Genomic DNA, 26,061 nt, shown 5'->3' on the forward strand with positions numbered 1-26,061 from the left:
ATTTCCATCCAGAGGATCAATTGCAAATAAATGGTATCTTCTGACCCTTGTGTATTGCCTTTAAAATGTCGGGAAATGGCTACATCCAGTTTAGTTAATGACTACTTGCAAACCTTTGGATATCCCATCACCCTTAGCTGTACTTTGTCTTAGGTGTTATTTAGAAGGTAATTGCATCCTGACACTAAAACAATTAACAGAGTGATAACAGTCTCTATTGTTTGTCCTGGAGCAATTGAGGATAAATACAAAATATTCCTTATTAATATTGCGTTATTTTGTATTTCGCCCACAACAGGCCATTGAATGCATCACGCAGGGACGGGAGCTGGAAAGGCCGTGCACCTGCCCCAAAGAAGTGCACCTGCTGATGCAGGGCTGCTGGCAGAGGGAGCCCCAGCAGAGGATGGTCATCAAGGACCTCCACAGCCGCCTGCTGGCGCTGGTCAAGAGCCCCCCCGTCTACCTGGACATCCTGGGCTGACCAACCAGCGAGCGGAGTTCAGAAGCTGGGGAGGTTTTGATTTGAACCCTCAGCTTCTTCTTTAATTTCATTCCTCTATCCAGGAGGTCATTTCTTTAAACAGCTTGCTCTTGGTTTCATTTAAAAATATGTCGCAGTTGCTCCATATCCAGCCTCGATGCCTGACGGAGGAAGCATCTGCAGTCCCTTTCCGCCTTAGTTACGCCTCACCCCGGCTTAACCCCGACCCCCGTTTACTGCCCCTCATTCTCTGGAAACCTGTCAAATGTTTACCAAAGTGTTGAATGTTTATCTCAAGTGAGATCCGCCAGATGGAGGGACATGCATGGATAATTGTTGAAGTAACTGTATATGGGCTTTACGCTGCTGGGATATCAGATGATGGCTTGTTGGGGGATATTGGCTCTGAGCTGAGCTGGGCTTCATTTTATACAACTCTACAAGCAACACTTGTGTCGAAACGCAATTAGAAAATGAAACAGATGATTACAAGAGAGGGCACTTCACCTCACGAGTCAAAAGTGGAAAGCAATGTTTCAGATTAGGGCACAGTAGACAGTCCCTTGTACAGTATAGCTACTGTTTTTTGGATAGGTTTTGATATGAAAGGTAATTTAACGGCAATCAGAACATGTATATAAGATATCAAAAATGTACAATCAAAAAACTTCAAAAGCTTGTTAATTGTTTCTGTCAAATCCAGTGTATCATATGAGTATTTTTTAAGAACAAAATGTCCTATATAAGCAGTGAAAGTGTATGTTTACATTTAATTCTGTCGGTTCTCCTGTCAAATATGAACAAAAATACTTCCAAAGAACAACAGTCTGACCTGTGGCCTGCCTTGGACACTCGAGAGAGGCTTTTGTACAAATTAGCGATGTTCAACATGCTACTGTAGCGACCTTCTAAATCAAAGCACTGAAGTGAAATTCAGTACGGGGGCAAGATGGTGGGGAGGGGACACACTGAGGCAACAGATGGATTAAAGTGAGTGAAACTCCAGGAGGAGGGGGACAGATGGCTCTGAAACAGAGACTGTAGGTGGGGCCAACTCCATAGAAAAAATAAAAGTTTAAATTCAACCTAATGAGACGCTTAGAGGGTGAAAGACTGAGTCTATACAAACATGCCTTTAAGTGTAAATACTAAATGTACATACTCTGTATTAATGTGTAAGAAACTATATATTCATGTATTGTTACTCCAGCACTTTGTATATTGTCTGCCCTTAAAAATAAACAAACTTGATACAAAAAATGTCTGCAGGCTGGGGAGGACCATCCCTCTGCATCCATCCATCATTACGGTGTGCTTCAGAGCGAACAATGACTTGGGCGGCGGTCTGTAGTTTAAAGTTAGACATCTTAACAAGGCCATTCAAGAGCCTTCTATTCTTTTTGACGAACTAATCAGCAACCTGCGACGTCTCCGCGGGATCCTCAGCAGACGGTTATTGAAAAGGAATAATCAAGTTTCATATTGCCTTACCGCCGGGCCTCCAGCAAACAAACCCCGACCCAAACCCTTCACTCTACCTCACACCACCGACCCCCTCCTCATCCTCACCTCCTCCCTCCCTCCCCCCCTCCCTCCACCACTCTGTATGCAGAGCGTCTCCAGGGAGTGGTAATGGATTGTGAGTAATGCTATCATCCCTTTCTCGGTCTCTTTCTCTCCCTCTACCTCCTCTGGTGTGCCGGGGGGGATGAAAACACTTGGAGGACTCGTGTCTGGCTTATTGTTTCTTCTAGTGTCTACAAGCAGATTCTGGGCCAGATAGGATTAGTACACTCTGTAGTGTTGTCCCCGTTTGTGGTTTCAGAATGGACCTTTTTAATAAGCACTCGAGTCTCCAGCCTGGATGGATATGGGATATGACTATAATAAGAGCTGGAAATGAGGCCATTTTCAAAATGGAACCCCTTTTAGAGCTTTGCAGAGGGAAACTTTCCCTTTTTAATCTTCCACCTCATTGTATAATGCATGTATGAAGGGAATTGATTTTTTTTTATGGTAATTATTCCTTCTATGATAATGTCAATGCCGATTAATTGTGGTCTGTGTCCTGCTAATAATAAACCACTCTGAATGCTTCAATATCAATACTGCAGGGCATTACAAATGGTGACTTAGGAAAATAACTGCTGCACAGATGTTGAAACTATTTACACCAGAGCAGTCCTATCTATAAAACATCAGAGATATGAGTAGCAACAATGAGAAAAGCGTATATGTACACTGCATATACAGCCTGCAGCTTTCAACAATATGGATAACTTAAACGCAAAAAACAAATTCACATCTTTCAAATGATTTCGTCTACCAGCATTCTGGATGTTAAGTGAGCAGTAAGAGGTCATTTCACATCAGCGGTTTTTGATTTTGTAGAATGAAATCAAGTTTTATCTGCAGTTCTTTATGTATTTACTGAGAACACTCACAGTTAAAGCACCTTCACTGGGAACAGTCGAAGAGTCTCACACAATTTAAGTGAAATCTCATTTGAAGGCTGGATTTTGTACAAATATGTTTTTTTCTTAAATGTGTGCACACGTTAGTCAGGCTTTCTGCAGATGAATCTGTGGGGATTCACACTGCATCACATTTGGTTTGGGATGAAAGCAGATCAGCGGATAGCAGCGATCAGCCGCTCAAACACTCTTACTGTCGAGTTCTGCCCTCTGCTGGACACACACACACACACACACACACACACACACACACACACACACACACACACACACACACACACACACACACACACACACACACACACACACACACACACACGAAAGGATAAGGCAGCATGAAAAGGAACGCACACAGACTGGTGATAAAATAAAGGATCTGCGATGTCTGCACAGATTTTTAAATCATTCCTCAAAGACATCTTTCATATCAGCATATCACACTAGAGCTGCAAGGAAAATCAATCTGTTCATTTTAATATCTTGGAGTTTGTCGGACAAAACAAGACATTTGAGGATATCACCTTAAAATGTGGAAAATTCATTCTGTATTTCTCCTTTTTTCTGGCATTTTGTAGATTAAAAGATTAATCAATATTTAAAACAATTGTTGGTAGTCAGTAAACATGCATATTTTATTCTGTAGTTAAAATAATAATGATTAAGTATGTCTGCTAAACTGTGTTTAAGACATTCCTATTGATAACATGCTATGAATGTAAAAACAGACATTTCATCTGTTTTTAAGACACTTAAAATGATTCCAGTGAGAATTCTTACACTTATAAAAAGCTTAATTTATTACACAAGTCTATTAGAACAAAATAGCAAATTACACATTATACACAGGAAAGAACACATAAGTATTTATACATTTTAAGAGTAGTTTGTTGTTTTAGTTTTTTTTAAACAGACACAATGAAACAAAATAAAAAAGGCACCTTTGAGTCTGCCAAACCCCGTTTTGTATTCTTGTATCAAATGTTTCATTATGCACTCATCTTTTCTCTCTATTCCACATATTTGAGCATCCTTCAACACGCTGTATTTGTTTTTAAAGAGTCGTCGCAAGAAAAGTGCCCAGTTTTCCTGATAATTACAACCTGATCTGCTCACTGAGGAGTAATCCAACAAGTTCACTGTGAAAAACAGCAGAGGTACAGTGGTGTGGTCTGGAGAATTTCTGGGCTCAGAACTGATCATTTCAGAATAAATGCAAAAATGTTGTTCAGAAAAAGCATCGATCCGCATCGATCTTTTTGATGTTGAAGCATCTTCGAGCTTCATAGCCGTCAAACTGCTGGAAACAGTGCAGGCACCAAACGGCCGAGTGAGATGACAGAAGAAAACAGCAGCTCAGAAATAAATGAGTTCCAAACTGGTTTGGGTCGATGGCTGAGAACCACCACAGAAGCCAGTAATGATGCAATTCCAAGAATCAACAGGGTCAAACCCAGGAACGCTGTAAGATGATGACTGTCGAGAAAATTAAATATCGATCCACGGTGGGCAGGGGTGGAGATAAAACAAAAATAGTCGCTGCCATTGAGGGCAAATACTGCTCTGTTTTGTCTGCAACATGAAGGCCGACGTGATATTTATACACACTAACCTTCAGAACATCTCCTCTCCCCTGCTCCGATACAAAGTGTGTGTTCTTGTGTGAGTTTGTGAATCTACAAATTCAATCCGTCCCACATTTCTACCTCAGCATCCAACACGGACCTGTAACGCACCTCATCCCATAATATCACATACATTAACCCTCTTATTAAAACATATACCAACACAGCTATAAGAAAAGTGTGTGAGTGTGAGTGTGAGTGTGAGTGTGAGTTCCAATGGTGTTACTAGTGGTATTTAGTGTGAATGTGTGCCATACAAGCATACACTGGTTTTATACAGATGTGCCTTCCAAACCATTTGTCAAGTAAGAGCAGCTTTGTTGAACACTGTACCTACATGTTAGCGCTACAACTCAAATGTTTAGACCCCGTCCCATTAAAGCCTATAAACACCTCTTTGCCAGTGTCTGAAGCATAGTTTGTATGTACAGTACTGCTATGACAACATGATTCAATTATCCAATTTACGTGATTTAGGTCCCTGACATATTATTTTCTTAAAATAAGTGAAAGAAACCACATCATTTGAACGCAATTGATTTGAAATTTTACCTAACTAATCTGCCAGTTTTTCCATCAATTGTTTTGTCCATAAAATACACAAAGAAAATGCCCTTTGCCGAGTTGTCGAGGTAAGAAAGCCAAAACCTAAAGATATTAAGTTTACAACGAGGTAAGAAATAAGGGTTGAAGAGAAAGATGCCAAAAATTGTAAACCCAATATCTGTCTTTTTTTTTCCTGCTTGTTTTAAACAGATGCAAATTACAACGTTGTTATTTTAGTAAGAACTTTAATAACATCATTAATTGTACCGTTGATCTACAGTACCCCAAATTCCTGTTTATTACTAAATATAATACATTTTTTTAAATATACAATTATTAGTTTAGTGGTGCATTTATAAAACAGTGATAGTTTGTTAAACTGCATGTCCACCAAAGTACTGCAACACAAAGACTCCAATCTGACTGAAAATACTTCTTTACATATCTTTTCATTCTTAACTTTTAAATTATAAACCTCAAGGGTTAGAAATGTGACTGTAATGGAAAAATGCAAATGCGGAATTTCAGTGCTTTTGTACGTGACAAATGTTCGGAGCAGATATGTGATGGAAGAACAAGAGAAAAATGATGCCGTTTGCTCTGAACATAACAATTGTTCAAGACCTTCAGGGGGCATGAGGCCACTATAGTGTTGCCATGGTAATGTACCTTTATAAAAATGGTACCCGTCTTTTAATCACCGCCGCGCTGTAAGATTTTTGAGAGTGGATTGTGGGGTTAATAATAAGGCAGGCAATCAGAAAAAAAGAAACCACATGATCTGCAAATCCATTCCCGTCCCTGCAGAGTGAAATCAATAGGTGGATGTATAAGAGCCGGCAACCAATCTGCATCGTATTAAGGAGAGCCGAAACACTGCTTTAACACACACTAACCAAGAAGTCCAGTTACAAAGAATATTTTCAATAAATCCTTAATAACGTAAAAGGAGATTCTGGCCTCGTATATGCAACCATTTTTTTTATAATAATCCCTGCGATATTAGATGTTTCCAGTTTGAGATTTGAAATGGACTTTTAGTGATGAACTGTAAACATTGTAAATGAAGTGTGGGTCTACAATAAGGCACTTCTCAGCAAGCTTCCTTCAACCCAGCGCCTTTTTAAGATGCACATTGGGGAAAATAAATAAACATTTTGTACACGGCAAACATGTATTCTCAAATAGGAGCTTAATGTAGCATCAGAAAAAGGCTTCAATAAAGGCGACTGGGTCCTCAGCTGCTGAGTGAACACATGAATGAATACTTCAGGAGTCAGGGTGTTAGAGAAATACTTTGAGCTGTGGACGTGATGCTTCAAAATCTTTATCTTGGGTGTTAAACGAGCTATACGGTGACTGTTAGTCATCTCAAACTGCCCGAGACACTTTGTCACTTCTCCTTGCACTCGCAGGCGGAGGTGTGCGGCTGGTTGGAGCTGTGGCACGATTTCCACAGCAACGGGGCGCTGAAAATGCCGATGATGCCCAGGTTGAGGACGAGGCTGGCCACCAGCACCCCGATGGTCCCCAGGAAGGAGGGCCCGGCTCCGTGGGCCAGGAGCCACGTCCGCCGCGACGCCATGTCCGCCATCACACCCTCCATCTGGAAGTGGGTCCCCACCACGGCGCTGATGTGGAACAGCTGGTGGCTGTGGCCTGTGTGAGGGGGGAAGACAAGACTGAGTGTAGGAAACAACAAGGTAGGGATGAAGACTTAAAAAAAAAATGCAGCGATGGCGAATGCTCCGTCCCCCCAGGTTCAGTGCTTGGTTTGAGTGGGGACAGAGGAGGTCGGCTTCTGATGAGCGAAGGCTGAGGGAAGGAGGGGGTTTTTGAAAGGTATTCGTTGACGGACGGGGAACCAGTGCAGATTTGAAAGAACATTGATATTAAGCAACCAGTCATGCCAACATTAATTACCCTGTAATCTGTGAGTTTCATATTTGAACTGTATTGTAATATTATATTTTAACTGTACTATGTATTATTTTATTGACCTGTACTTAAATCATGTTTTATAATTGTTTGTGTGATAGAGATTATGCAATGATTTGAGTGTTTGTTGTTTGTTATGTACCGACCTAAGGACTGCAGATGGAAATGAGCCATTAGCTCAAATCTGGCATAATTCTCTTTTCTGAGATGAATGTATTTGTATGCATGGTCCTTGTTGAAATAAATACATAATATAAAGGACGTGTGATGTGGTATCGGAGCGGTGTGGGTGAGGAGGCGGGCGGCAGAGTTCTGGATGTGTTGGAGTATATATTCTCGGGTGATGCTTTTTTGAATATGCACGCTCACCTTCAGGATGCATGTATAGTAAGCCAAGGATGCAAACTAACAGAAGCGTTCCATCCTTTGTCCAACGCTGAATTCAGCTGCTCAATCTTTGAACTTTTTAAACTCGCCCGAGATGTTTTTTATCTGTCTCACAAATGATGTTTCCTTATCATATTTTATGATGCTCATGTTTTCATGTTATTTTAGGCTACATTTGATTTTCTTTTGTAGTCTCCCTTCAAAGCAAGTTCCCCTTGGAGCAAAGAATGTTTTATTAATCCATTCAGTCCAACATTTTCTGCTCTTTTCCGTCTTCAAATGATTTCAAACTGCACATCTTTCGGTTTGTGCTGTAAGATGCACAAAGCAAGATATTCAAAAGATGTCACCTTGTCAGGGGCATTTTTTAAATATCCCCTGACATTTTATGGCTTAATAATAGTTTGTTTTCTATAAAGAATGATGGCTGTCTTTGAACCAATATAACCAAGTGGAATGATCTGTATGTATCTCAGCAAGAGCTGCAACATTTAGTCAATATCACAGTGTCTCTTCTGATAATTGATTCATCATTTTTGTCATTTCAAACTAAAATGCCAAGCATTACCGGTTTCCAAATGTGATGCTTTTCTTTGGCATTTATAATAGTACAATGAATCTCAAATCAAACAAGTTATTATTATATTTCCCCTGGCTGCGCTCACATAATTAAGTATGATACATTATAACAGTTTATACAATGCAACCGTAGGGAGATGCTGTACTATAGTCAGATCACCACAACATTAAGATATCACTTGCGGATCAAACCATTAATAATTTAATATTCTGATAAAGACTATATTTGATGCATCGTCAATTCATTGGTTGATTGAATTATTCATGGCAGGTTTTGTTATTTTGAAGAGCAACTTGTTATGTAAGGGATAATGTGCAGCAAGGCGGTCGTTATGGGTAAAAGAACAGCCGACAGGCAGATCAGGAGCCCGACGCCAAGCGGGATCTCACATTATCCAGCTTATTGGAGGGCGGCTGTGGCTCAGTGGATAGAGTGCTGGACTTCTAATCAGGGGGTACCAAGTTCGAGTCCCACTGCAGTCAGCATGTCGTTGTGTCCCTGGGCAAGACACTTCACCCCAAATTGCTCCTGTGGGGATTGTCCACAGTACTGAATGTATGTAAGTCGCTTTGGATAAAAGCGTCTAACAAATGACATGTAATGTAATGAAATGTATCACAAGGCCACATTCTCAACAAAGTAACGACATGACTCCCAATATTAATTGAAATGCTTTTATAGATTTAGAAAATGTTTTTATTGATTTAAAAAATAGTATTATTGATTTAAAAAATTGTTTTATTGATTTAAAATGAAATGCATCCGCTAAGAAAAATAGTCCGTTGTTACCGTTTGAACTACGTAGCAACGGCAGGAACGCGGCAGGCGTTTTTGCAGAGCTTTTTGATTACAGATTTGAAAACATCTTTACTTGCTTTAAAAGTAGCACAATTCATTATGTCAAACCTTGGAAAGTATCTAGATATCCCTGCCCTGATGCCAAAGGAACTGCACACTGAATATGTTTTGCCGTTTGATGTCTATGTCTGGACCGTCGCGTAAAAAGGACCGTAGCTCCGTGTGGAGGGTTTCTGCCCTGTTACTTCTCCGCTGTTTTCTTGTCCCTCTTGTCTTTTTCTTTTCTTGGCTGGGGACTCATCAGCCACTAACCATTCATCCAAATTACTGTGCTCTCCAAATATATTAAAATTAATATTAAAATCCTCCATGTTGCTCTCAGACGGTAGACAACGGAAACCTAAAAAGACAAGCAAACAGTTTGAAAACGGTTTTCAGCCAAACTGTATACAGTTAAATCGACCAGACTTCTTTCTGCAGATGTGAGCGTCCTTAACAACGGTCAATAAGTCCTTGACAGCGGTCTGTACTACTGGATTAACAACGTGTCACGTGTTCTGAATTGACCAATCAGAATCGAGTATTCAACTAAGCCATGTAATAAAAAGGTTTAAAGGAACACAGAAGGACACTGATACACAAAGAGGACAGCGACAAAAAAAAATGTTTTAGTAGAAGCCTGCTATAAAACCTTTAGGGAGATGGCCAATTATGAAACTAAGAATCTAAAGTGTTGTTCCAATTACCTAAATTAATGAAGTGCCTTATTTCATGTTAGACGTGACTGTGTTTTAACTTCTATTTCCAAGGACAGAAGCAAACCAAGCCGTTGTTCTGCCATGTTGCACAATCAGTATCTGAAACACAGCAGCTCTGCCTTTATCCTGAAGTGTGTGAACCACAGGAACAGAAGATTTTTAAGATAACGACCTTTTTATGAGCAAAGAAACAGAAAGAAAAGTTAGTTTACACTCCGTCAAATAAAGGTCTGTTTGATGCAGAGGCTTTGTTGTGTCTGTAGTGTCCAGCAGTAAGCAGGGAGAACAGAAAAAAGCAAACGGCAAATAAAAAAATGTAAGGATGCCAGCTTTTTCTACTCTAAATGCTAGCTTATTCTCAACCTTTCAGTTCTTAAAGTGAACTCAACCACAGTTAAACAGTAGAAACTGGGGATACAGCATCTTAAATAAACCTTTATCATTATTTCCTCAACCAGGGCATCACCATGTTGAAGTACTTATCAGTATATGCTGTGCAGAGCTAGCTACAGGCCACAACAACATCATGGAGGACATACCAAAGTAGTCGAAGCGCCCGGGGGCCAACCTCTCCGGGAAGTGGGAGGTAAACAGGAAACAGGTGAGGAAGGCGAAGACGAGGTGGTAACAGTGACTGGACAGGGCCTCGCTCGGGAGGCAGTTTCCCCCGCAGCACAGAAGGATCTACACGCAGAAAAACACACAGGTTTAATAGTAAAATATTTAGAAAAACACTTAAAAAACAACATATTTATTTAAAAGTCTTACAATAGAAATCAAGAAGATAACATACTGTTTAAAAAGTGTCAGGGTGGGCATTAATGGTTGCAGATTCTCTAACAGTGATTAGGAATTATTATTAATTGCAGCATTGCTCAAAGTATTAAAGCATGGCACTAATCCGCTCCCAGCGCTTGCATAATGACACAAATTCATAAAACTACGCATTCTGTGCACACAGTTTATCCACACTGTTATAATATGTGAGTGAGAGCAGACCCAAAGACACTCACCCTGTAAAACAGAGGAACAGTGTCAAATATAAAAGGAAGGACAAACGCTCCCGTCCTCAGGACTTTACTCCTCTGGGGGAACTGCAGCTCCAGGAACCTGTGGAGACACAGAGAGGACATTTATATGTATACGTAGCAAAAGGGACACACACACATGGAGAAATGATCAGATAAAACATAGCAACTACCCTGTGGTGACCCCACAGAGACATCTACTATATGATGTTATAAGCTTCAAGTACACTATTTAAGATAAAGAGCTACCAAGTCAAAAATGATTTAATTTGTTTTGCAGTGAATAGTTTAAGTGTCACATGACAGTGTTAATGCTGTTTTAGTGGAGTTTCAATCGTGACAACCACATTCTGAGAGAAACACTGAAACCTTTCAGACATTAAGAAGTCACATTTATATAAATCAAGTGCCATTGCAGAGAGGTCATCCATCTATCTTTCTATCTTTTGAAAGCTCTAGGCATATTATTCCTTCTTCCAAACTACCTTGAGCACATTTACTTGATCTTAACCAAACTCCTGAAAGCAAGATTCTCACAAATGTAAGGCTTTGACATTGAAAAATGTATTTGACATCCTTAGCCTGAGGAGGAGTAGATAGTGCATCGAGCTCTTACCTGGAATAGCAGGACAGACTGGTGCACAGCACCGTGTTTCCAATGGCGATGGGGGCGAAGTGTTGATGGAGCCAGGTGTTCACCCAGCCGTCTGGCATGACATAATGCCCGTAGCTTATGGCACACCCTGAACACAAACACAGGATATTGGAAAAAGTAAAAATAGGGGAACTGAAGTTGGACTGTGAGGTTTTTGTATAAAGTTTAGTTTCCTACCTCTTCTGCAAAATCTTTTTACTTTAAAAATCACGTCATTCTAGGTACTGTTGTTTTTTTCTTTAACAGAAATGCATGCATTGAAATAATTACACTTGGCATTTTAAACCACAGCTTGTAGATGTTTTTTCTGGTGTCAGAGAGTATCACATAAGAAAGGCTGCAGTCTGCTACAGTGTGATCTCTGATTCAACCACTGGAGGTCGCCAAGGTGGGAATATTTCAAGATCTAAACATTTTTGAATTTCGAGCAAGGATTTGCCCACCTGAAGCCTTTTCAGTGTACTAATAAACAATTTCAAAAGGTGTAACTTCTACTGTAAAGTCTCCCTAACCCTGCAGGGAGAAACCCAGAGAAAACCCATAAGGACTTTTGAACATTTGGAACTGGGCCAATCTGGGCACTAAGAGGCTTTGTGATTAAGGATCAGTATGTGAACAAAGCACTGTAAAGGGAAGGGAGGAAGCCTGAGTTTCTGAATGTTTGACTGCAGGTCTTTCAGTGCTGGGATCATAAAGACACCAATAATGTACACTATTGTATATTTCTTCGTAAGAGAAATGCACACACTAAACATATACATAGACAGTAAATACAGGAGTTTCACCTTATTAACGACAAACACACCCACAAAAACCTGTCATGCAAGTTCAAACTGACAGTGACAGCAGGTGCAGCAAGAAAACATTTTGAAATAACCTATGCAAAAAGCTTTGAATTCTTACAAGGCTTCTGCACTGTGTCAGGGAAATAATATCCATCAGATAATTGATTGTGAGGCATATGCTGCCTGGGGTGCAAAAAATGCAAATAGAATGTCATTTGCAGGGTAAGTAATAAATTATAGTTCCCTTTACGATGCCTAGTCAGCATTCTTGAAATTCAATTATTGCTACAAACGGTACCACACCAGGTTTCATGTATAGCTTATTTCACCCTTCTTTTCTCAAATACTCATTAAAGCAACGTCCATAAGATATTTGTGGCTCGATGGACCAGTAATATTCCTGTTCACTGTAGTTTTTGAATGTTTAATGTTCATGACTGAGGAAGAGCATCAAGCCTATATTCAGACAGTCACATCTGAGTTCTGCTAAGACGAAAATATGCACCAAAGCTTCCATTTTCAGGATTTCCCGATGTGTCTTGAGTCTTACCCAGACTGTAGAGGCTGATGGCTCCGTAGTCGAAGAAGTAGCAGATGTGGCGGGACTCTGGGGACATGGTGCTGAAGGTGTGAGCACAGCTGGAGGTGAAGGGGTAGATGCAGATGAGCAGCATGTACACCAGCAGCGGCCAGGTGTAGCTGTCCGTCAGGAAGTTCATCGTGGAGCAGAGCGCAAAGAAACGCCACAGGAAGTACCTGAAAACACCAGTTTGTCTTATTTAAGCATGACAATAAGCTCAAAACTGTCCCTCACTTTTCAGAGCTGTTATTCTTGGATGTATCCATCATCCTGATCTCAGTCTCCTGTTTGTTTGGATTCAGGCTCGTTATATTTTGAGGAACTTTTTCCCACCTATCTAAAAGTTCTTTAGGGTACATTTTAGCCACCTGCAGCACTATGAAGGATTTGAGGGATTACATCACAGATACTGCTCATACTTCTACTGATCCTTACAAACTCTTCCATGTTTTCTCAGCGGTAGATAAGATAAGTCTTGAATACAACTCGTCACAACCTGGTTTAAGAAAAAATCATTCCATATCTATTGTTTGAGCAAATGTGGTTTTATGTCACATTCAAATTTGATTAAGCAGACGCTTTTCATCCAAAGCCACTAACAATAAATGCAATCAACGGTGAGGATACAATTTCAGAACAGCAAGTACACCAGCTTTAAATAACCCAAAACGTGTACAAGATACAGAAAGACATTTTATGTATGGCTTTTTAAGATATAAATGACCTAAGTGCAAAGTAAGTAAAGGTATTACTTTTGTATATGTTTTTTTTTCAAGTGGTAAATGAAATGTACTGATACTTTGGACCAGGTTGAACACAGTAGTGAATGTTGATCTTGTGGTCATTGTCTAATGTTAGCCATTTGATGGAGCAAGGCAAATCTTTAAAAAAAACACAGATGTCCCTGTAGTTGCACTCACCATGTTGGCAGGAAGTGGGTCCAGATGTTGACCGTCTCGTTGTTCATCCGGAAGCTGCTGAGGACGCAGTCCAGCGCTGAGCTGTGGGGGTGGCGGTATCCAGAGATGATGCTTTCCTCCCTGAACACCTGAGGAACAAACACACACAGGCCGTTTCTCAATCGTGAGGATGCTGGCTTGGTAGCACAGCCGAGCCGAGCATCTTGCTTCAGAAGCGAGGCAAGAATACTTCCTGGCATTCGGAAAACAAAGAGTGGAACAGGCTAGCAAGTGTGCGTCATATGAGAGGCCCCGCCTTACATCTTCCGCCACAGATTTGGGGAAATTGGTCCATGCGCAAAGCATTGTGGGGATTTTAAGGACGTGAAGTCTACCCATGTGCAGCCTCGAAATTTCCCCCAAACCAAGGACGCGGCCTCGGTGGAATTCCAAGTATGCTGGAGATTGGAACAGTCTTTTCGGCGGCACTCGATGATGTAGCATCCTTGAAATATTGGCTTGGAAGCCAATATCCTCGCGATTGAGAAACGGCCACACACTCCTGATGAACACACACACTCCTGATGAACACACACACTCCTGATGAACACACACACTCCTGATGAGCAATCACACTGCGAGTCAGCTGTGCAGAGGAACTCCTCAACGTTTCCTGAACACAGAAATAATGTAATAGAAACGTGATTAACTGCGCAAACTCAAGGACACATATTTCAGCCCTTGACGCTGAGACTGGATATTGTGGACCACGACAGCATTGACTGCTTATCAGATAAGATCCAGTCTGGTGGACGCCTGCCAACGCAGATGCTTGAACTGCAGGGCTCGGCCTCCTCAAGGACGGGATCTCCGCCACAAGCAGCTAGCACAGATCTTTCCTGCTAAGGCGTGGATGTTTGATCTCATGTATGTACATTGATTGTGGCTTTTAGGAACAGCAAATTGTTTTGTTTATGGTATATAACTACTGGGAGGTAAGCTGTTTGTAGTTTCAGAGAAAGAAAGGAAGAAGGCGATGATGTTTGCGAATCCTTCCTGTCAAAAAGACTATCAGGATGTGACATTTTTTAAGCGTCTTTTAATTAAGACGCTTGTTACAAAAATGTAACGGTATCAATTAAAAATGCCATATGGGCATCAGAGGATGCATGATACATCTTAAAAAGGCAAAATATACCAAAACACTTTTCCGAGGTAAGTATTGTTGCGCTGCTGAGAAGTCGCTGCCTACTAATTGAAAAAAGGCACCATTATCATTTTGGTGATTTTTCAATGAATTATAATTATTCAAAACTAATTCCCTTCAATATCTTGAATCATTTTGCAATTGCAATATCATTACAAATATTAATAATAAAAACAAGATATTTATTCCAAATCGTTCAGCCCTATTTGTTTTTTTAATCACAACATGAAACACACCTTTCTGAATCTACAATTACTCTCAATGGAGCACTACCTTGTGTGACTTAATACCTAACCTGTTAATAATCAGTGACTGTGGGCTACTTCCTGAACTGAGAATCACTTCGGAATATGAGGTTTTATCAGCAGCGTAAAGCAAACTGAACCAAGATCCCCATAAATGTTGTTGAGTTCCCCCTCCTCACCTTGGGGATTTGGTGGATGTCGAAGAGCTGGGGGAGCTTGATGCTGAGCATGTCTTTGGGCAGTCTGATGGCCCCCCTCCCTCTCTGACAGACCTCCCTGAGCTTGGCGCGTCCCCCCTGACAGAGGACGACCCACACGGGGTAGTCGAACACCGGGATCCGGGCCCCTGCTCCTGGACTGTCAGGCTCCCATTGCAGGCAGCGGCCCCAGTCCTGGATCCAGCTGCCCCCCCCGCCAGCACCGACCCCGATCCCCCGCCACACCGGGAACACTGCAGGGACACAAAACAAACACACACAATGAGACACCAACAGAACAGAAAAAAACTTCAGGATCCATTTTAAGATTCTTATTGTCACTTTTAAACCTTTACATTTTCAGGCTTGTGCCTACTTTAGCGATGTACTGCAGTGTGTCCTCATGTCCCTGAGGCCTACAGATCAGGGTTTGATGGTCGTTCGTTGCTCCAGAGCAGTGTGTTAGACTTACTTGTTGTCTGACATTATCATTTTTTTTTTATGATAATTAATTAAAAGGTGGAGTCTGTGTTTTCAATCTAGTTCATTTCTTTTTTATTTAGAAGATTTTCCCTCATGGTTTGCTGGCTGTTCATTCTGTGTATGCTGAAAAAAATACATGCCGAGTCATATCTCTGTAAATAGAAATAGGCTTTACGAAATGTCTTAAGTTTCAAAGTATCTGTTTGAGGATTTCAAAAGCAGCTTAAAAAAAAAATTGTTCTAAAGGCTTTCAAATTTGGATTGAAGCAGAATTCATCATTATATCCAAAACCTTCCAATTGACAACATATTTATATTTTTTTTCAATAAAATGTTACTTAAATGAAGACTGAATAATCTTATAGCATGTATTTATCAATGGCTTTGAGAGAAAAGACGAACAGAGACAAAACAAGACTGATCAACGGCCTTCAGACTTTTCCATCATTGTTAAAAAAAAAATCAGTCACTGACAGAAAACCTTGGAACATTTTGTTTTAGGTTCATTTTTGCAATGATAGTCACAGAGCGAATGTTATATAAGCAGGGGTTAAGGTGGGATTTGATATGTGGGGGGGCTCTGTGTGGAGGTGCGAGAGGGGGGCGGAGGTCGAGGATCTCATTATTTGACCTTAAGGGATATACACTGTGGCCCTAAAGCAACTGCTCCATTATCTGTATCAAATGCACACATTGATGCCACCAAATGTCACAATAAAAATAGAAAGTACTACAAATAAACTGGAATTCATTTACATCTTAAATTATTAATATATATACACAAAAAAAGGTTTACAAATATCCAACCTTCAAATTGCTTTTTTAAATCAACACTGCTCTGCACACTTGCTAAAGAACATTTGTGTGGAAATCTCAATTCATTTGTAGGGCTGCGTGAGTATGGCCAAAAGTATGGGAGTAAATCTCACTGTAAACTATTTAATCATCACCAAATTCTGTGTTATTATGACTGATCATAACTCATTTACAACACATTTAGCATGGTGTACAGGGCCGGTTTTTTGGCATAGGCGGTCGCCTAGGGCGCCAGATCTGGGGAGGGAAATCTTTTTTGACTGTTTGCGCTTTTCCTAATTTTCGGCCTTGATGTAACAACATTCATAATTAAGTAAATGTAACACCCTTTTCACCCCGGTTACACTTTTCATTTGCCCTGACGGGCGCTGTAAGTGATGAAAGTGGGGGGTGTTGGCTTATCAGGCGTCCGCAGCTCACAGCTAAAGTGGGCGTGGGATCGAGCGAGAGAGATAAATGCAATTTATGTAAACAAATATTTCCAAGGCACTCCTTTATAATTATTTGGTTAAACAGGTTTGAAATCATTTCAATGTATACTATAGGACAGTAAACCAAAAATATCGTTTAAAACTGGAGATATAAAAAAATATGCATTAATAAATGTTAACTAGGTAAAACAAGATATGAATGAACAACAAAAATAAAATAAGTTACATTTATTTGTTATTGGCTATGGTAGGTTATTGGTTATGGATATATTCACATATTTGGTTATTAAAATGTAAACCGATCTGGCCAGCTAAAATCTCGCCTAGGGCAGCAAATTGGTTAGAACCGGCCCTGATGGTGTAGGAAACGGGCTCCGTGTTACAAGACGGGTCGGGGGTTTGGCGGTACCGCTGCAGGCCACACACACACACACACACACACACACACACACACACACACACACACACACACACACACACACACACACACACACACACACACACACACACACACACACACACACACACACACACACACACACCACACACACACACACACACACACACACACACACACACACACACACACACACACACACACACACACACACACACACACACACACACACACACACACACACACACACACACACACACACACACACACACACACAATCGGAGCAGAGACACACGTTCACTAAGCTGAAAAACTATATCCTGTCACAGAGATCTGCTATTTTAAAGTAAAGTCAACACATATCGACCCTAAATAAAGTCTATATTACGAACGAGAGATGTTTTAACATATGGCTTAAACAAATGACAAATGAGCGAGGGTGATGACGTCAGAGCATCGTCCTATGTGCCGGGGCTGAGCCCCGGACAGCTCCGGCCCAATTTAACCCCTGTATATAAGCATTGATAAGTTATTATGACAGGGTCCTGAGAGTGCTGTGTGTTGACTGAAGAGACACTGAGGACAATCTCTTATTGTGTCTGAGCGTCAGACATACCAAGACATCAGTTTGAAGAATGCCTGACATTGTCACACTGCTGTGTAAATCAATAAGGTGCGAAGAGGATGTACTTAGAAGAATGTGTTATCATGAAGAAAAACGCAGCCTTATGTAATTCAGAAATAGTTTGGCCACCAGATCGCAATTTTAAAAAGGTACAGCAATGGCGCGTTTCCACTACACGGCCTCGCTCGGCCCCGCTCGGTATGGCTGGGCCTCGTTGGGACTGGCTCACTTTATGGCGCATTTCCATTACAGTTTAGGAACTGGGGCAGTATCTATAGTAACGCAGTGTAGGCGGAGCCGTGACGTGATCTTCAGAGAACCCCAGAAAAAACAACACAGCCGTTAGCTGTTAGCACTCAGAGCTCACAGCTCCTCATATATGTTCAGAAACTAGACAAAAGTTAAACAAGTACAAACCACAGACTGCCTGTGTCATGGCGAATACAGTCGCTGCTTTATTTATGTCTGTATAGGCCATTGTTGTGAGTGTGGACGGTCGGAGCATATACTGCGTTAGCTTAGCCAATCTCCATTTAGAACACACGCATTTTAAAAGGTTTTTCGCCTGCCGTCTGTCTGCAGACTTGACAAAGCATTAATTCATGGTTTTTACTAACCGGTATCAGTATGTTGTTACTTCGGCATCATTTTGAAATGTGTATTACAATTAAATCACGGTCAAATATGTCCATCTTGTTGTAGTTGTAGCCCCCTTGCCAGCGATTCTCTCTCTAGTTTAGCATACTCAGCCCGACTCAGCCTCGTTGTCTCTGGCCCTAGACCCGCGATTTTATGAGGCCAGAAAAACTGTGAATTAGGACCCGCCGGCCGGTACTAGGCCAAGTGGAAACGCAACCAAAGACGGGCCGCTGACGTCACAGCCCTCTTAAACCGGGCTGCGCGCTGTAGTGGAAACGCGCCATAGGGTAGGTAAGAATGGAGAAACCAGCTTGAGTGCGCTAGAATTTGAAACTACGCAGCCGAAAAAAAATCTGCCCCTTCCTTCAGACTTCCTTACAGAGCCCCTCCTCCAACACACTCGAACGCGCACATGATCAATGAGGGCACGAGGTACGTTTGTGCACAGATGGAAGGCTGACAGGCAGGTAGACCATCCAGTTATTTTAGCCGGGCCGGCTCAGATGATTGGTCGTGCTTTTTACAGCGCCACGGCTTCCACAGATGAAATTTCTTTATGGATTTTTTGTCAAAGCACTTAAGATAGTCATTGCTATCGGGATGTTAAGAGCATTCCATGGAATATAACAAAAAGTGTATCTCGAGCCGGTTTCTCAAACTTACCTACCCCACCTTTAATAGTAATTTTATATTCTTAAAATGAACCAAATGATTTCTTAAACTGAAACACTGAGCTGCTTTCAGACTTTAATCCGTGTTGTTATTGACCTGCCTGTGTCTCAGAGTTTTGTTATTTTCTGCTGGACCTGATAGGCTCCTGTCATCACAGCTCACACTTTGAGGGGCTCCTCTCCTGCAGAGGGGGGGGGGTAACACGAGGCGGCCTCTGCTCACTCCAGCCCAGCTGCAGGCCCTGGCCTGTTCACTGTGACAAAGTGAGCTTTGTGCAGGCTGAAGCGTTGTTACACACGGCACTGGATGGAAATGAGGCTGCTCACACTCTCACACACAGAGTCCTGCCATGGAGACAAAATATTCTGAACACTGACATGCGTGCACGCTGGTACAGATCCTGCATTCATCACGGCTGGATATCATTTGAGCAGATTACAAAATAATCTGAACATTGACATGCGTGCACGCTGGATCCTGCATTCATCACGGCTGGATACACACACACACCTTGTGTCAATGACAATAGCTATGAAAAGCCACTGGGTTCACTGCAGCGTGAGAAAAAAAAACTCATTTGAATTCAGATCAGGTGGCACCAATGATTTGAATAGCCGCTTCAAGATCTGGAATATTTTTGCAAACTTGGATTTGAATGGTAACATTAATGCATGCATGCAAAATGTATCTAGATTGGAGGATAACTGGCCATGAGAGATACAAGATGACATGTACGATCAGAATGCAGCTTTTAGAAGCAAAACAACTCAACAGTAATTGTGATTCTGGACAGTTGACACAATGTTTGTGGGCATGAGGCAAACAACTCTTGAGCATTGACATAAAGAGACACTTGTGCACGTAGCCTTTCAGACCTTGGTGACCCAGGAAGTACGTGACCTGACATGCTGTCCAACAAGCATAAAAAGCAACAACAGCATTTAGTGAGAGTTTCGAGCTTAAGACTGACTACAAGAGGAACTTCAGCACGACATGTGGCTCATTCAATAAAGCACAAGAAAGTAGGACCGAAAGTGAGTGGTTTTTTTTGTATAGCTCTGAAATGAGAAGTCTACAAAATGAGCAGATAAATACTCCGTTATGAAAACTGAACTTGCGTTACGGCTTGACTCACCAAAATCACACACTATGTGGTGAAATAAACACATTTGACTTCAGCTCTTTAGGAATTACGAAACCAATGATATTTCAATGTTGAGGTGAAGCATCATTCAAGCATGCAGAGACCAAAAACACACTCCTCTTCACCACCTCCTGCTTTCTGAGGTCATCCTGCTCATTTGATGTAACAACCGAGTCAGCCACCAAGTTCAACTTCACATGATATAAAACACATTGCTGAGTTAGATAAAACCTCATCATGCAGACCTTTAAGACAGGGTTGAAAATCTGACGCTGAAAACCTGTTTTCCCTATTTAGATCCTCTCTAACTTGGCATGGGCTTTTTGTTAAAGTGGTTGATGAAATCTTGCAAGCATCCTCCCGCAAAACGATAACATCAGCCTTAAGAAGTTAACTGTGGTTTCATGGACATATTGAGAAGATACATGTGGCTCTTTCTGTCCAGTACAGCTAAGAAAGTCATGTCAAAGTGAAACTAAGGGTGTTTAGAACTTGCAGAAGTTCTGTTTTGATATTAGACATTCTTGGCTCTTGAAATGTATTCTGACCTCTCCTCTATCCCTGAGGTAAACATCCGAAACTTATATTGTCCATCTGCTTAACATGCTCTGCTTCACACTTATTTTATTTCACAAATACTTCATTTTGGCTAAGCACAATTCAGTGAAAAGTATTGAAATAGTGATATTTATTTCATGTTGGTTTAATATATTGGATTAAAACAGATACAATGAATAAGAGGTGTAAGTAGGTGTCTAAATCCACATCATAACTGTGCAGGAACTTCTTCTCTAACTGAGCAAAAATGCAATGAAAGCAAACTATTTCTATAAATCTGAAGGTCTCATTGTCAATTTATTTCCAACCCAATTTGCTGAAGTAGAATGAAACACACATCGTATTAAAAGACTTCTTCCCTGACTCACAATGCACTTATAACATTGTCAATGAACAGTTAAAAAAAATAAACAACTGATGCAGGATAATCAGATGATCTGTTTTTCATTCCATAAATACTTATTCCTTTACAAAAACATGGTGCCTATGGTACCCACAATGCAACCTGACAGCTGACAGTTTAGTTGGAGATTCAGGTGTTATGCTAGTTGTGGCTAACAGAGGAGCAGCGAGCTTCAAAAGTCTGGGAAACACAACTCCATGCCCGGAGATTCTTTATATATATTTCAATATAGTCAATTTATCAGACTTTACAATTGCAGTAGTGCTTTCCATTCATTACTTTTTACACATTCAGTGTGTGCAAAGTGACACTACTTTGTTTACTCAGCAAACACGAGGAATACAAGTCTTTTGTGACATGCCAGGTGTTATCTGACGGCTCATAAGCAAACAGTGAGCAGTGAAACCTCTGCCTTCACCTCCAGGCTGCCGTTGGTACCTGCACATCCTGTGGCAACTCTGACATGACCCCAACAACAGCTCCTTCTTTTTTTGTTCTTCTAGACAACCACATTTCTTTCCCACTCACTCGTGATGTCGTCACATGACCGTTCTCAATGGACTTCTTTATTGGCCAGAGGCTGACAATAAGAAGGCTATTGCAAGAGAGCATGTTGCCCACACAGACAGACACACATGAGCCTTGTACAACATGTTCTCGTTCTGCTGCATACGCCATAGAGTAGTCCACTGTCCCGCTAAAACACGCTCAGAACAAAAAACATCCGCACGTACTGTTAATAAATGAGTTTCCACGATCATTAATGCATTTATGTCAATGAAAGACTAATTGTGTGACATGTTGTGATTATTTATAAATGGTTAATTTACAACGTCCTAAACTGGGATCAAATTGATTATTTTCCGCAGAATTCTTTTCGGCAACCACCCACAGGATGCCTGATCGTGCTCCACATAGGAAAAAGAACAGAAAGTCAGATTTGTATTGATTTGATTGTTTGTTTAAGCAGATTTGTACACACATTGAGGCATGTGCATGCATGTATGAATTAATGTATGTTTGTATACACACTTGTCATGTTGAGTTGATCAAACAAGTGATTTTATGGCATTTTTCCTTAAAATGAAATAAGTCAAACAGTTGAGTAATTAATATAACTTTCTGTATATCGATTAATCATTTTAGCTGAGGAGAATCTGCTGCTTAACCCTGTTCTACATCAGTGAAAAGTGAAGATCTTTAGGTTTTAGACAAACAAAATTAGCTATTTGAAGAGTTCATCTTTGGTATTCACAACTTTCTGACAATTATTCGAATAAAATCATCACTAAGAAAAATAATCCAGCTTTAATTTCTCCTCCATTAGCACAAAGCACTTCTTCCCTGACACAGTGTTACTTTGAGGTTACTTTGTGTATTTCACACCTCGTGGGGTAACCCAGCACACAGGAACATATGCTAAACCTCAGACTGTTTTTTATAACTTCCCTCTTCTGGCTTTCAGCCTGAAGTCATGCTGAAATACTTTTTTTCAAGAAGGTGTTTCACTTGGTCACCACCCCCTTCCTGGAAAAAGTCTGAATTACACATTAAAGGAATGTACTACGCAACGTTATGTAACATTATGTTCTCACATCACATGGATAACAGCTGGAACAGAGTTAACTGTCACTCTCATTGAAACATCAAACCCGTTAACTTCTGAGAAAGCATCTTATGTTTTCATTGTTAAAAGATCTTGGAGCTGTTAAAGAAAAAAACATTTCTCAATACTAGCTAACAGTCAAAGTCATCAATCAGCATAGCATGTGACTGTGTCCCACACAAAGGAACACAATGTTAAATAGAAACCGGTTTCAAGTCAATGCTAATTAAATATGAGGTCTTACATGTAGGGATGAGAGAGAAGACCTGGGGGTGTGTGTGTGTGTGTGTGTGTGTGTGTGTGTGTGTGTGTGTGTGTGTGTCGACATGAGCACATGTTGTAACCTCTACCCTGTCTCATTGCTCTACTGCAGTACCTGAACACTTTTTGTACATCATGTGCAACAAGAATTTGCAGTCCAACTGTAAAAAGGTGGTTAGCTGCAGTGAAAGAAAAACAGCAACATTAAATAGATAATACTGCAACTAATGATTATTTTCATTGCTGTGAACTTCCTCCAATAAACAAAATAAGATATATAACCGGTCAGAAAAGTGTAAACAATATCAATCTCAATTTCCCAGAATCTTCAAATGTCCAGCCAACAGTCCAAAACTCCAAAAATAATAATTGTAACTTTAAGAAGTGCTTAAAATCATAGAAAAGTTGGAAATCCTCACATTTGAGAAGCTAAAAGGAGGTCGTTTTTTTACATTTGAGCATGAAAAATGACTGTTTATCCATTTATTGATCGTCAAAATGGTAGATCATATTGGTCAATGATCGAAAAATAAAGTAGGCTGCAACTCTAGAAGGTGGCACCACCAGTGAATTAAGTAAAACTACAAAACACACATTCCCTTACTCGTGGCTTGTGTGAGTGAGATGTAAATAGGGAAAGAGGAGTTCAAGTCCATGTGAACATTTCTAAGTTGCTCCTGGACACATCTCCAGAGCACACCTTCAGGAAACACTGCAGTCACATGAAGCCAATTCTCAGAGTCTCAACCTTCAACCCCGTGCATGTTTTCTTTTTTCCTCTCCCTTTTTACTCATTAAACATTCATTTCCAGGAATTCCTTGAACACACAGGTTTGGTGTTGCAACAGCGAGAAGTCAAACAGCACTACTGGAGGGTGGAGGCAAAACTTCGCCTCAACAAAGGGACAGTGAACAACGAGGAAACACATTTCTTAGCGTTTTTGTCACACAAATACTTTGTTCGACTTACCGCGACCCTCGGGCATGCGGAGGTTAAAGGATGCCTCCACGCGTGTCTGTGTTAAAATAGTTAAAACGCTAAAAGCTACTGGCGTGTTTGAGAGCCTCTGCAGGGCGTCTTCTCTCCTCTGTGTCTCTCGGTTTTATAACACTCCGGTCTTCAACGACTTTTTTACTCCTCTTGTTCCCGCGAGCCAGTAGGAAGCGCTGCTCGGTGCTCACGTGCATCACTGGAGTAACAACACGAGCCATGTGTCCAACGCCTAGTGACAATACTAGAAAGCGATAAATGTGGAAATATGTTATCATGTTCATTTGAAAAAAACAAGCAAACACGAACTATAATCTCTGAAACCAGCTGTCTTTGTTTATTTTTAGGGTATTTTATTGTTTTACTAGCTTTCCTAGAGATGTATCCGCAGCCTACACACGGCGGCGTGCGTTGCCGCTTGGCGGTGGGCGTGTTTGCAGCGGGGTAAAAAGGCTTTAAAAAGGCTCCCGTGTATGAATCTCACCATAGACATTAATGTCTAAAAAGCGATTTTTAATTAATGTCTATGGTGCTATTTTATGCAACATTGCATGGTGGCTAAATATACTGTCTATGCCTGCTGTCCATTCAAACGAAGTACACTGGATATAAACTCCCCAAACAGGCGAAAACCTACCAGTTTCACCCACTGTCTCTACCACCTCCCTCCATGCCTGGCTCCTCCGGTTTGTATCCCGGTAGGTGAACAGGGACTGAAAGCACCGGGTGATTCCCTACCGCTCCGATTATTTTCTCCTCAATTTTTTGGCATATGAGGAAATGAACTGCGGTCTGGCTCTCTCAGCATACACGCGGTTTGATTGGCTAGCGCTTGAACTGTCAGATTTGCATACGCGGGATTTGATTGGCTGCCGCCTCCGCCTCAGCTTCAAAAGTAGAACATTGCTCTACTTTTGCAGCGAGCACCGCGAGAAAAGCTACGCTTTGCTCCCAGAATGCAGTTCGGCGAATCGTGACGTCACCCCATTCAAAGTGAATGGGCAGAAGCGTTGAAGCGTCAACGCACGCCGCCGTGTGTAGGGGCCGTAAGCATAGGTGCTAAGAAAAGACTTAGCCAGGTGGGGTGAAAGAAATGGGCTACTATCATTTTTTAGCTTTTGTCAAATCAAAATTGTAGTTTCTACCACAGGGTACGGAAATACTCTTTTAGAAGTAAAAGGATTTTACATATCAGGATTTTACGTCAGTGAAAGTAGGCTATACCTTTAGTTACTTTGCCTATTAAGATTAGTAAAAACAACATTCACACATCACTAATTATAATAGTGGTTCATTCTGCATGAGAACTTTTTTGTACCTAAAGTCACAAATTACAAATTTGAGTAAAAGTACAAAAGTATTTGCAACGAAAATATAATGCATAAATGTGTATTAAACCACCCTAGGTAATGTAACATGACAGCGATGACAGCCAGCATGTCAGTCAACCACCATTTTTCAAGGTTTCACAAGTCCAGTTGCCTTTGACTTATTTCTACATGCTTTCGAGGAATGAGAGGCTTCATGTGAGCCTGTGGGATCCTCCTTTCTTTGAAAAAGAAAAACATTGAGTTTTTGTCAAAACAACTTTTTGATCCCATCAAATGTTTTGCAAAAGTATGGTATGACTTTTTGGGATTTTAGGACCAAACACTTTAGCTTCCTAACAAAAGCACAACACCGTATGAGCTTGATGTTGGAGGAACCCATTGATTGATCATTAGCTATAAATAATTAATTGCAAGATGAAAACTTGACTTAGTATGGCAGAGGTAAGCGCCGCACCTCACCATGCAGTTATCTACCATGAATCAATGTTCCTGAAGTTAATGTGAACATAGGCAGTGGTTGG

The 26,061-nt window shown here is 40.9% G+C and overlaps 2 protein-coding genes across 3 annotated transcripts in view; one reads left to right on the plus strand and one right to left on the minus strand.

Annotated features, from left to right (window-relative positions):
* Nucleotides 1–1,722, plus strand: part of ntrk1 (neurotrophic tyrosine kinase, receptor, type 1) — a 28,136-nt gene extending 26,414 nt beyond the window's left edge. For both annotated transcript variants that reach the window (XM_034112641.1, XM_034112642.1), the window contains one exon: nt 299–1,722. In XM_034112641.1, the coding sequence (XP_033968532.1) occupies nt 299–484 (186 nt within the window). In that variant the 3' untranslated portion in view covers nt 485–1,722. The remainder of the gene's footprint in view (nt 1–298) is intronic.
* Nucleotides 1,723–3,576: 1,854 nt separating this feature from the next.
* On the minus strand, nt 3,577–24,342 carry paqr6 (progestin and adipoQ receptor family member VI). The gene is made up of 8 exons (XM_034112643.1): nt 24,189–24,342; nt 15,166–15,437; nt 13,556–13,683; nt 12,606–12,811; nt 11,232–11,358; nt 10,601–10,697; nt 10,127–10,271; nt 3,577–6,785 (listed from the first exon to the last, which is right to left on the minus strand). Exons 1-8 carry the CDS (start codon nt 24,202–24,204, stop codon nt 6,520–6,522), a joined length of 1,257 nt encoding a protein of 418 aa, XP_033968534.1. The 5' UTR covers nt 24,205–24,342; the 3' UTR covers nt 3,577–6,519.
* Between the last annotated feature and the right edge of the window lie 1,719 nt (nt 24,343–26,061).

The sequence above is a fragment of the Trematomus bernacchii genome, unplaced genomic scaffold (assembly GCF_902827165.1).
Source record: "Trematomus bernacchii unplaced genomic scaffold, fTreBer1.1, whole genome shotgun sequence".
Classification (NCBI taxonomy): Eukaryota; Metazoa; Chordata; class Actinopteri; order Perciformes; family Nototheniidae; genus Trematomus; species Trematomus bernacchii.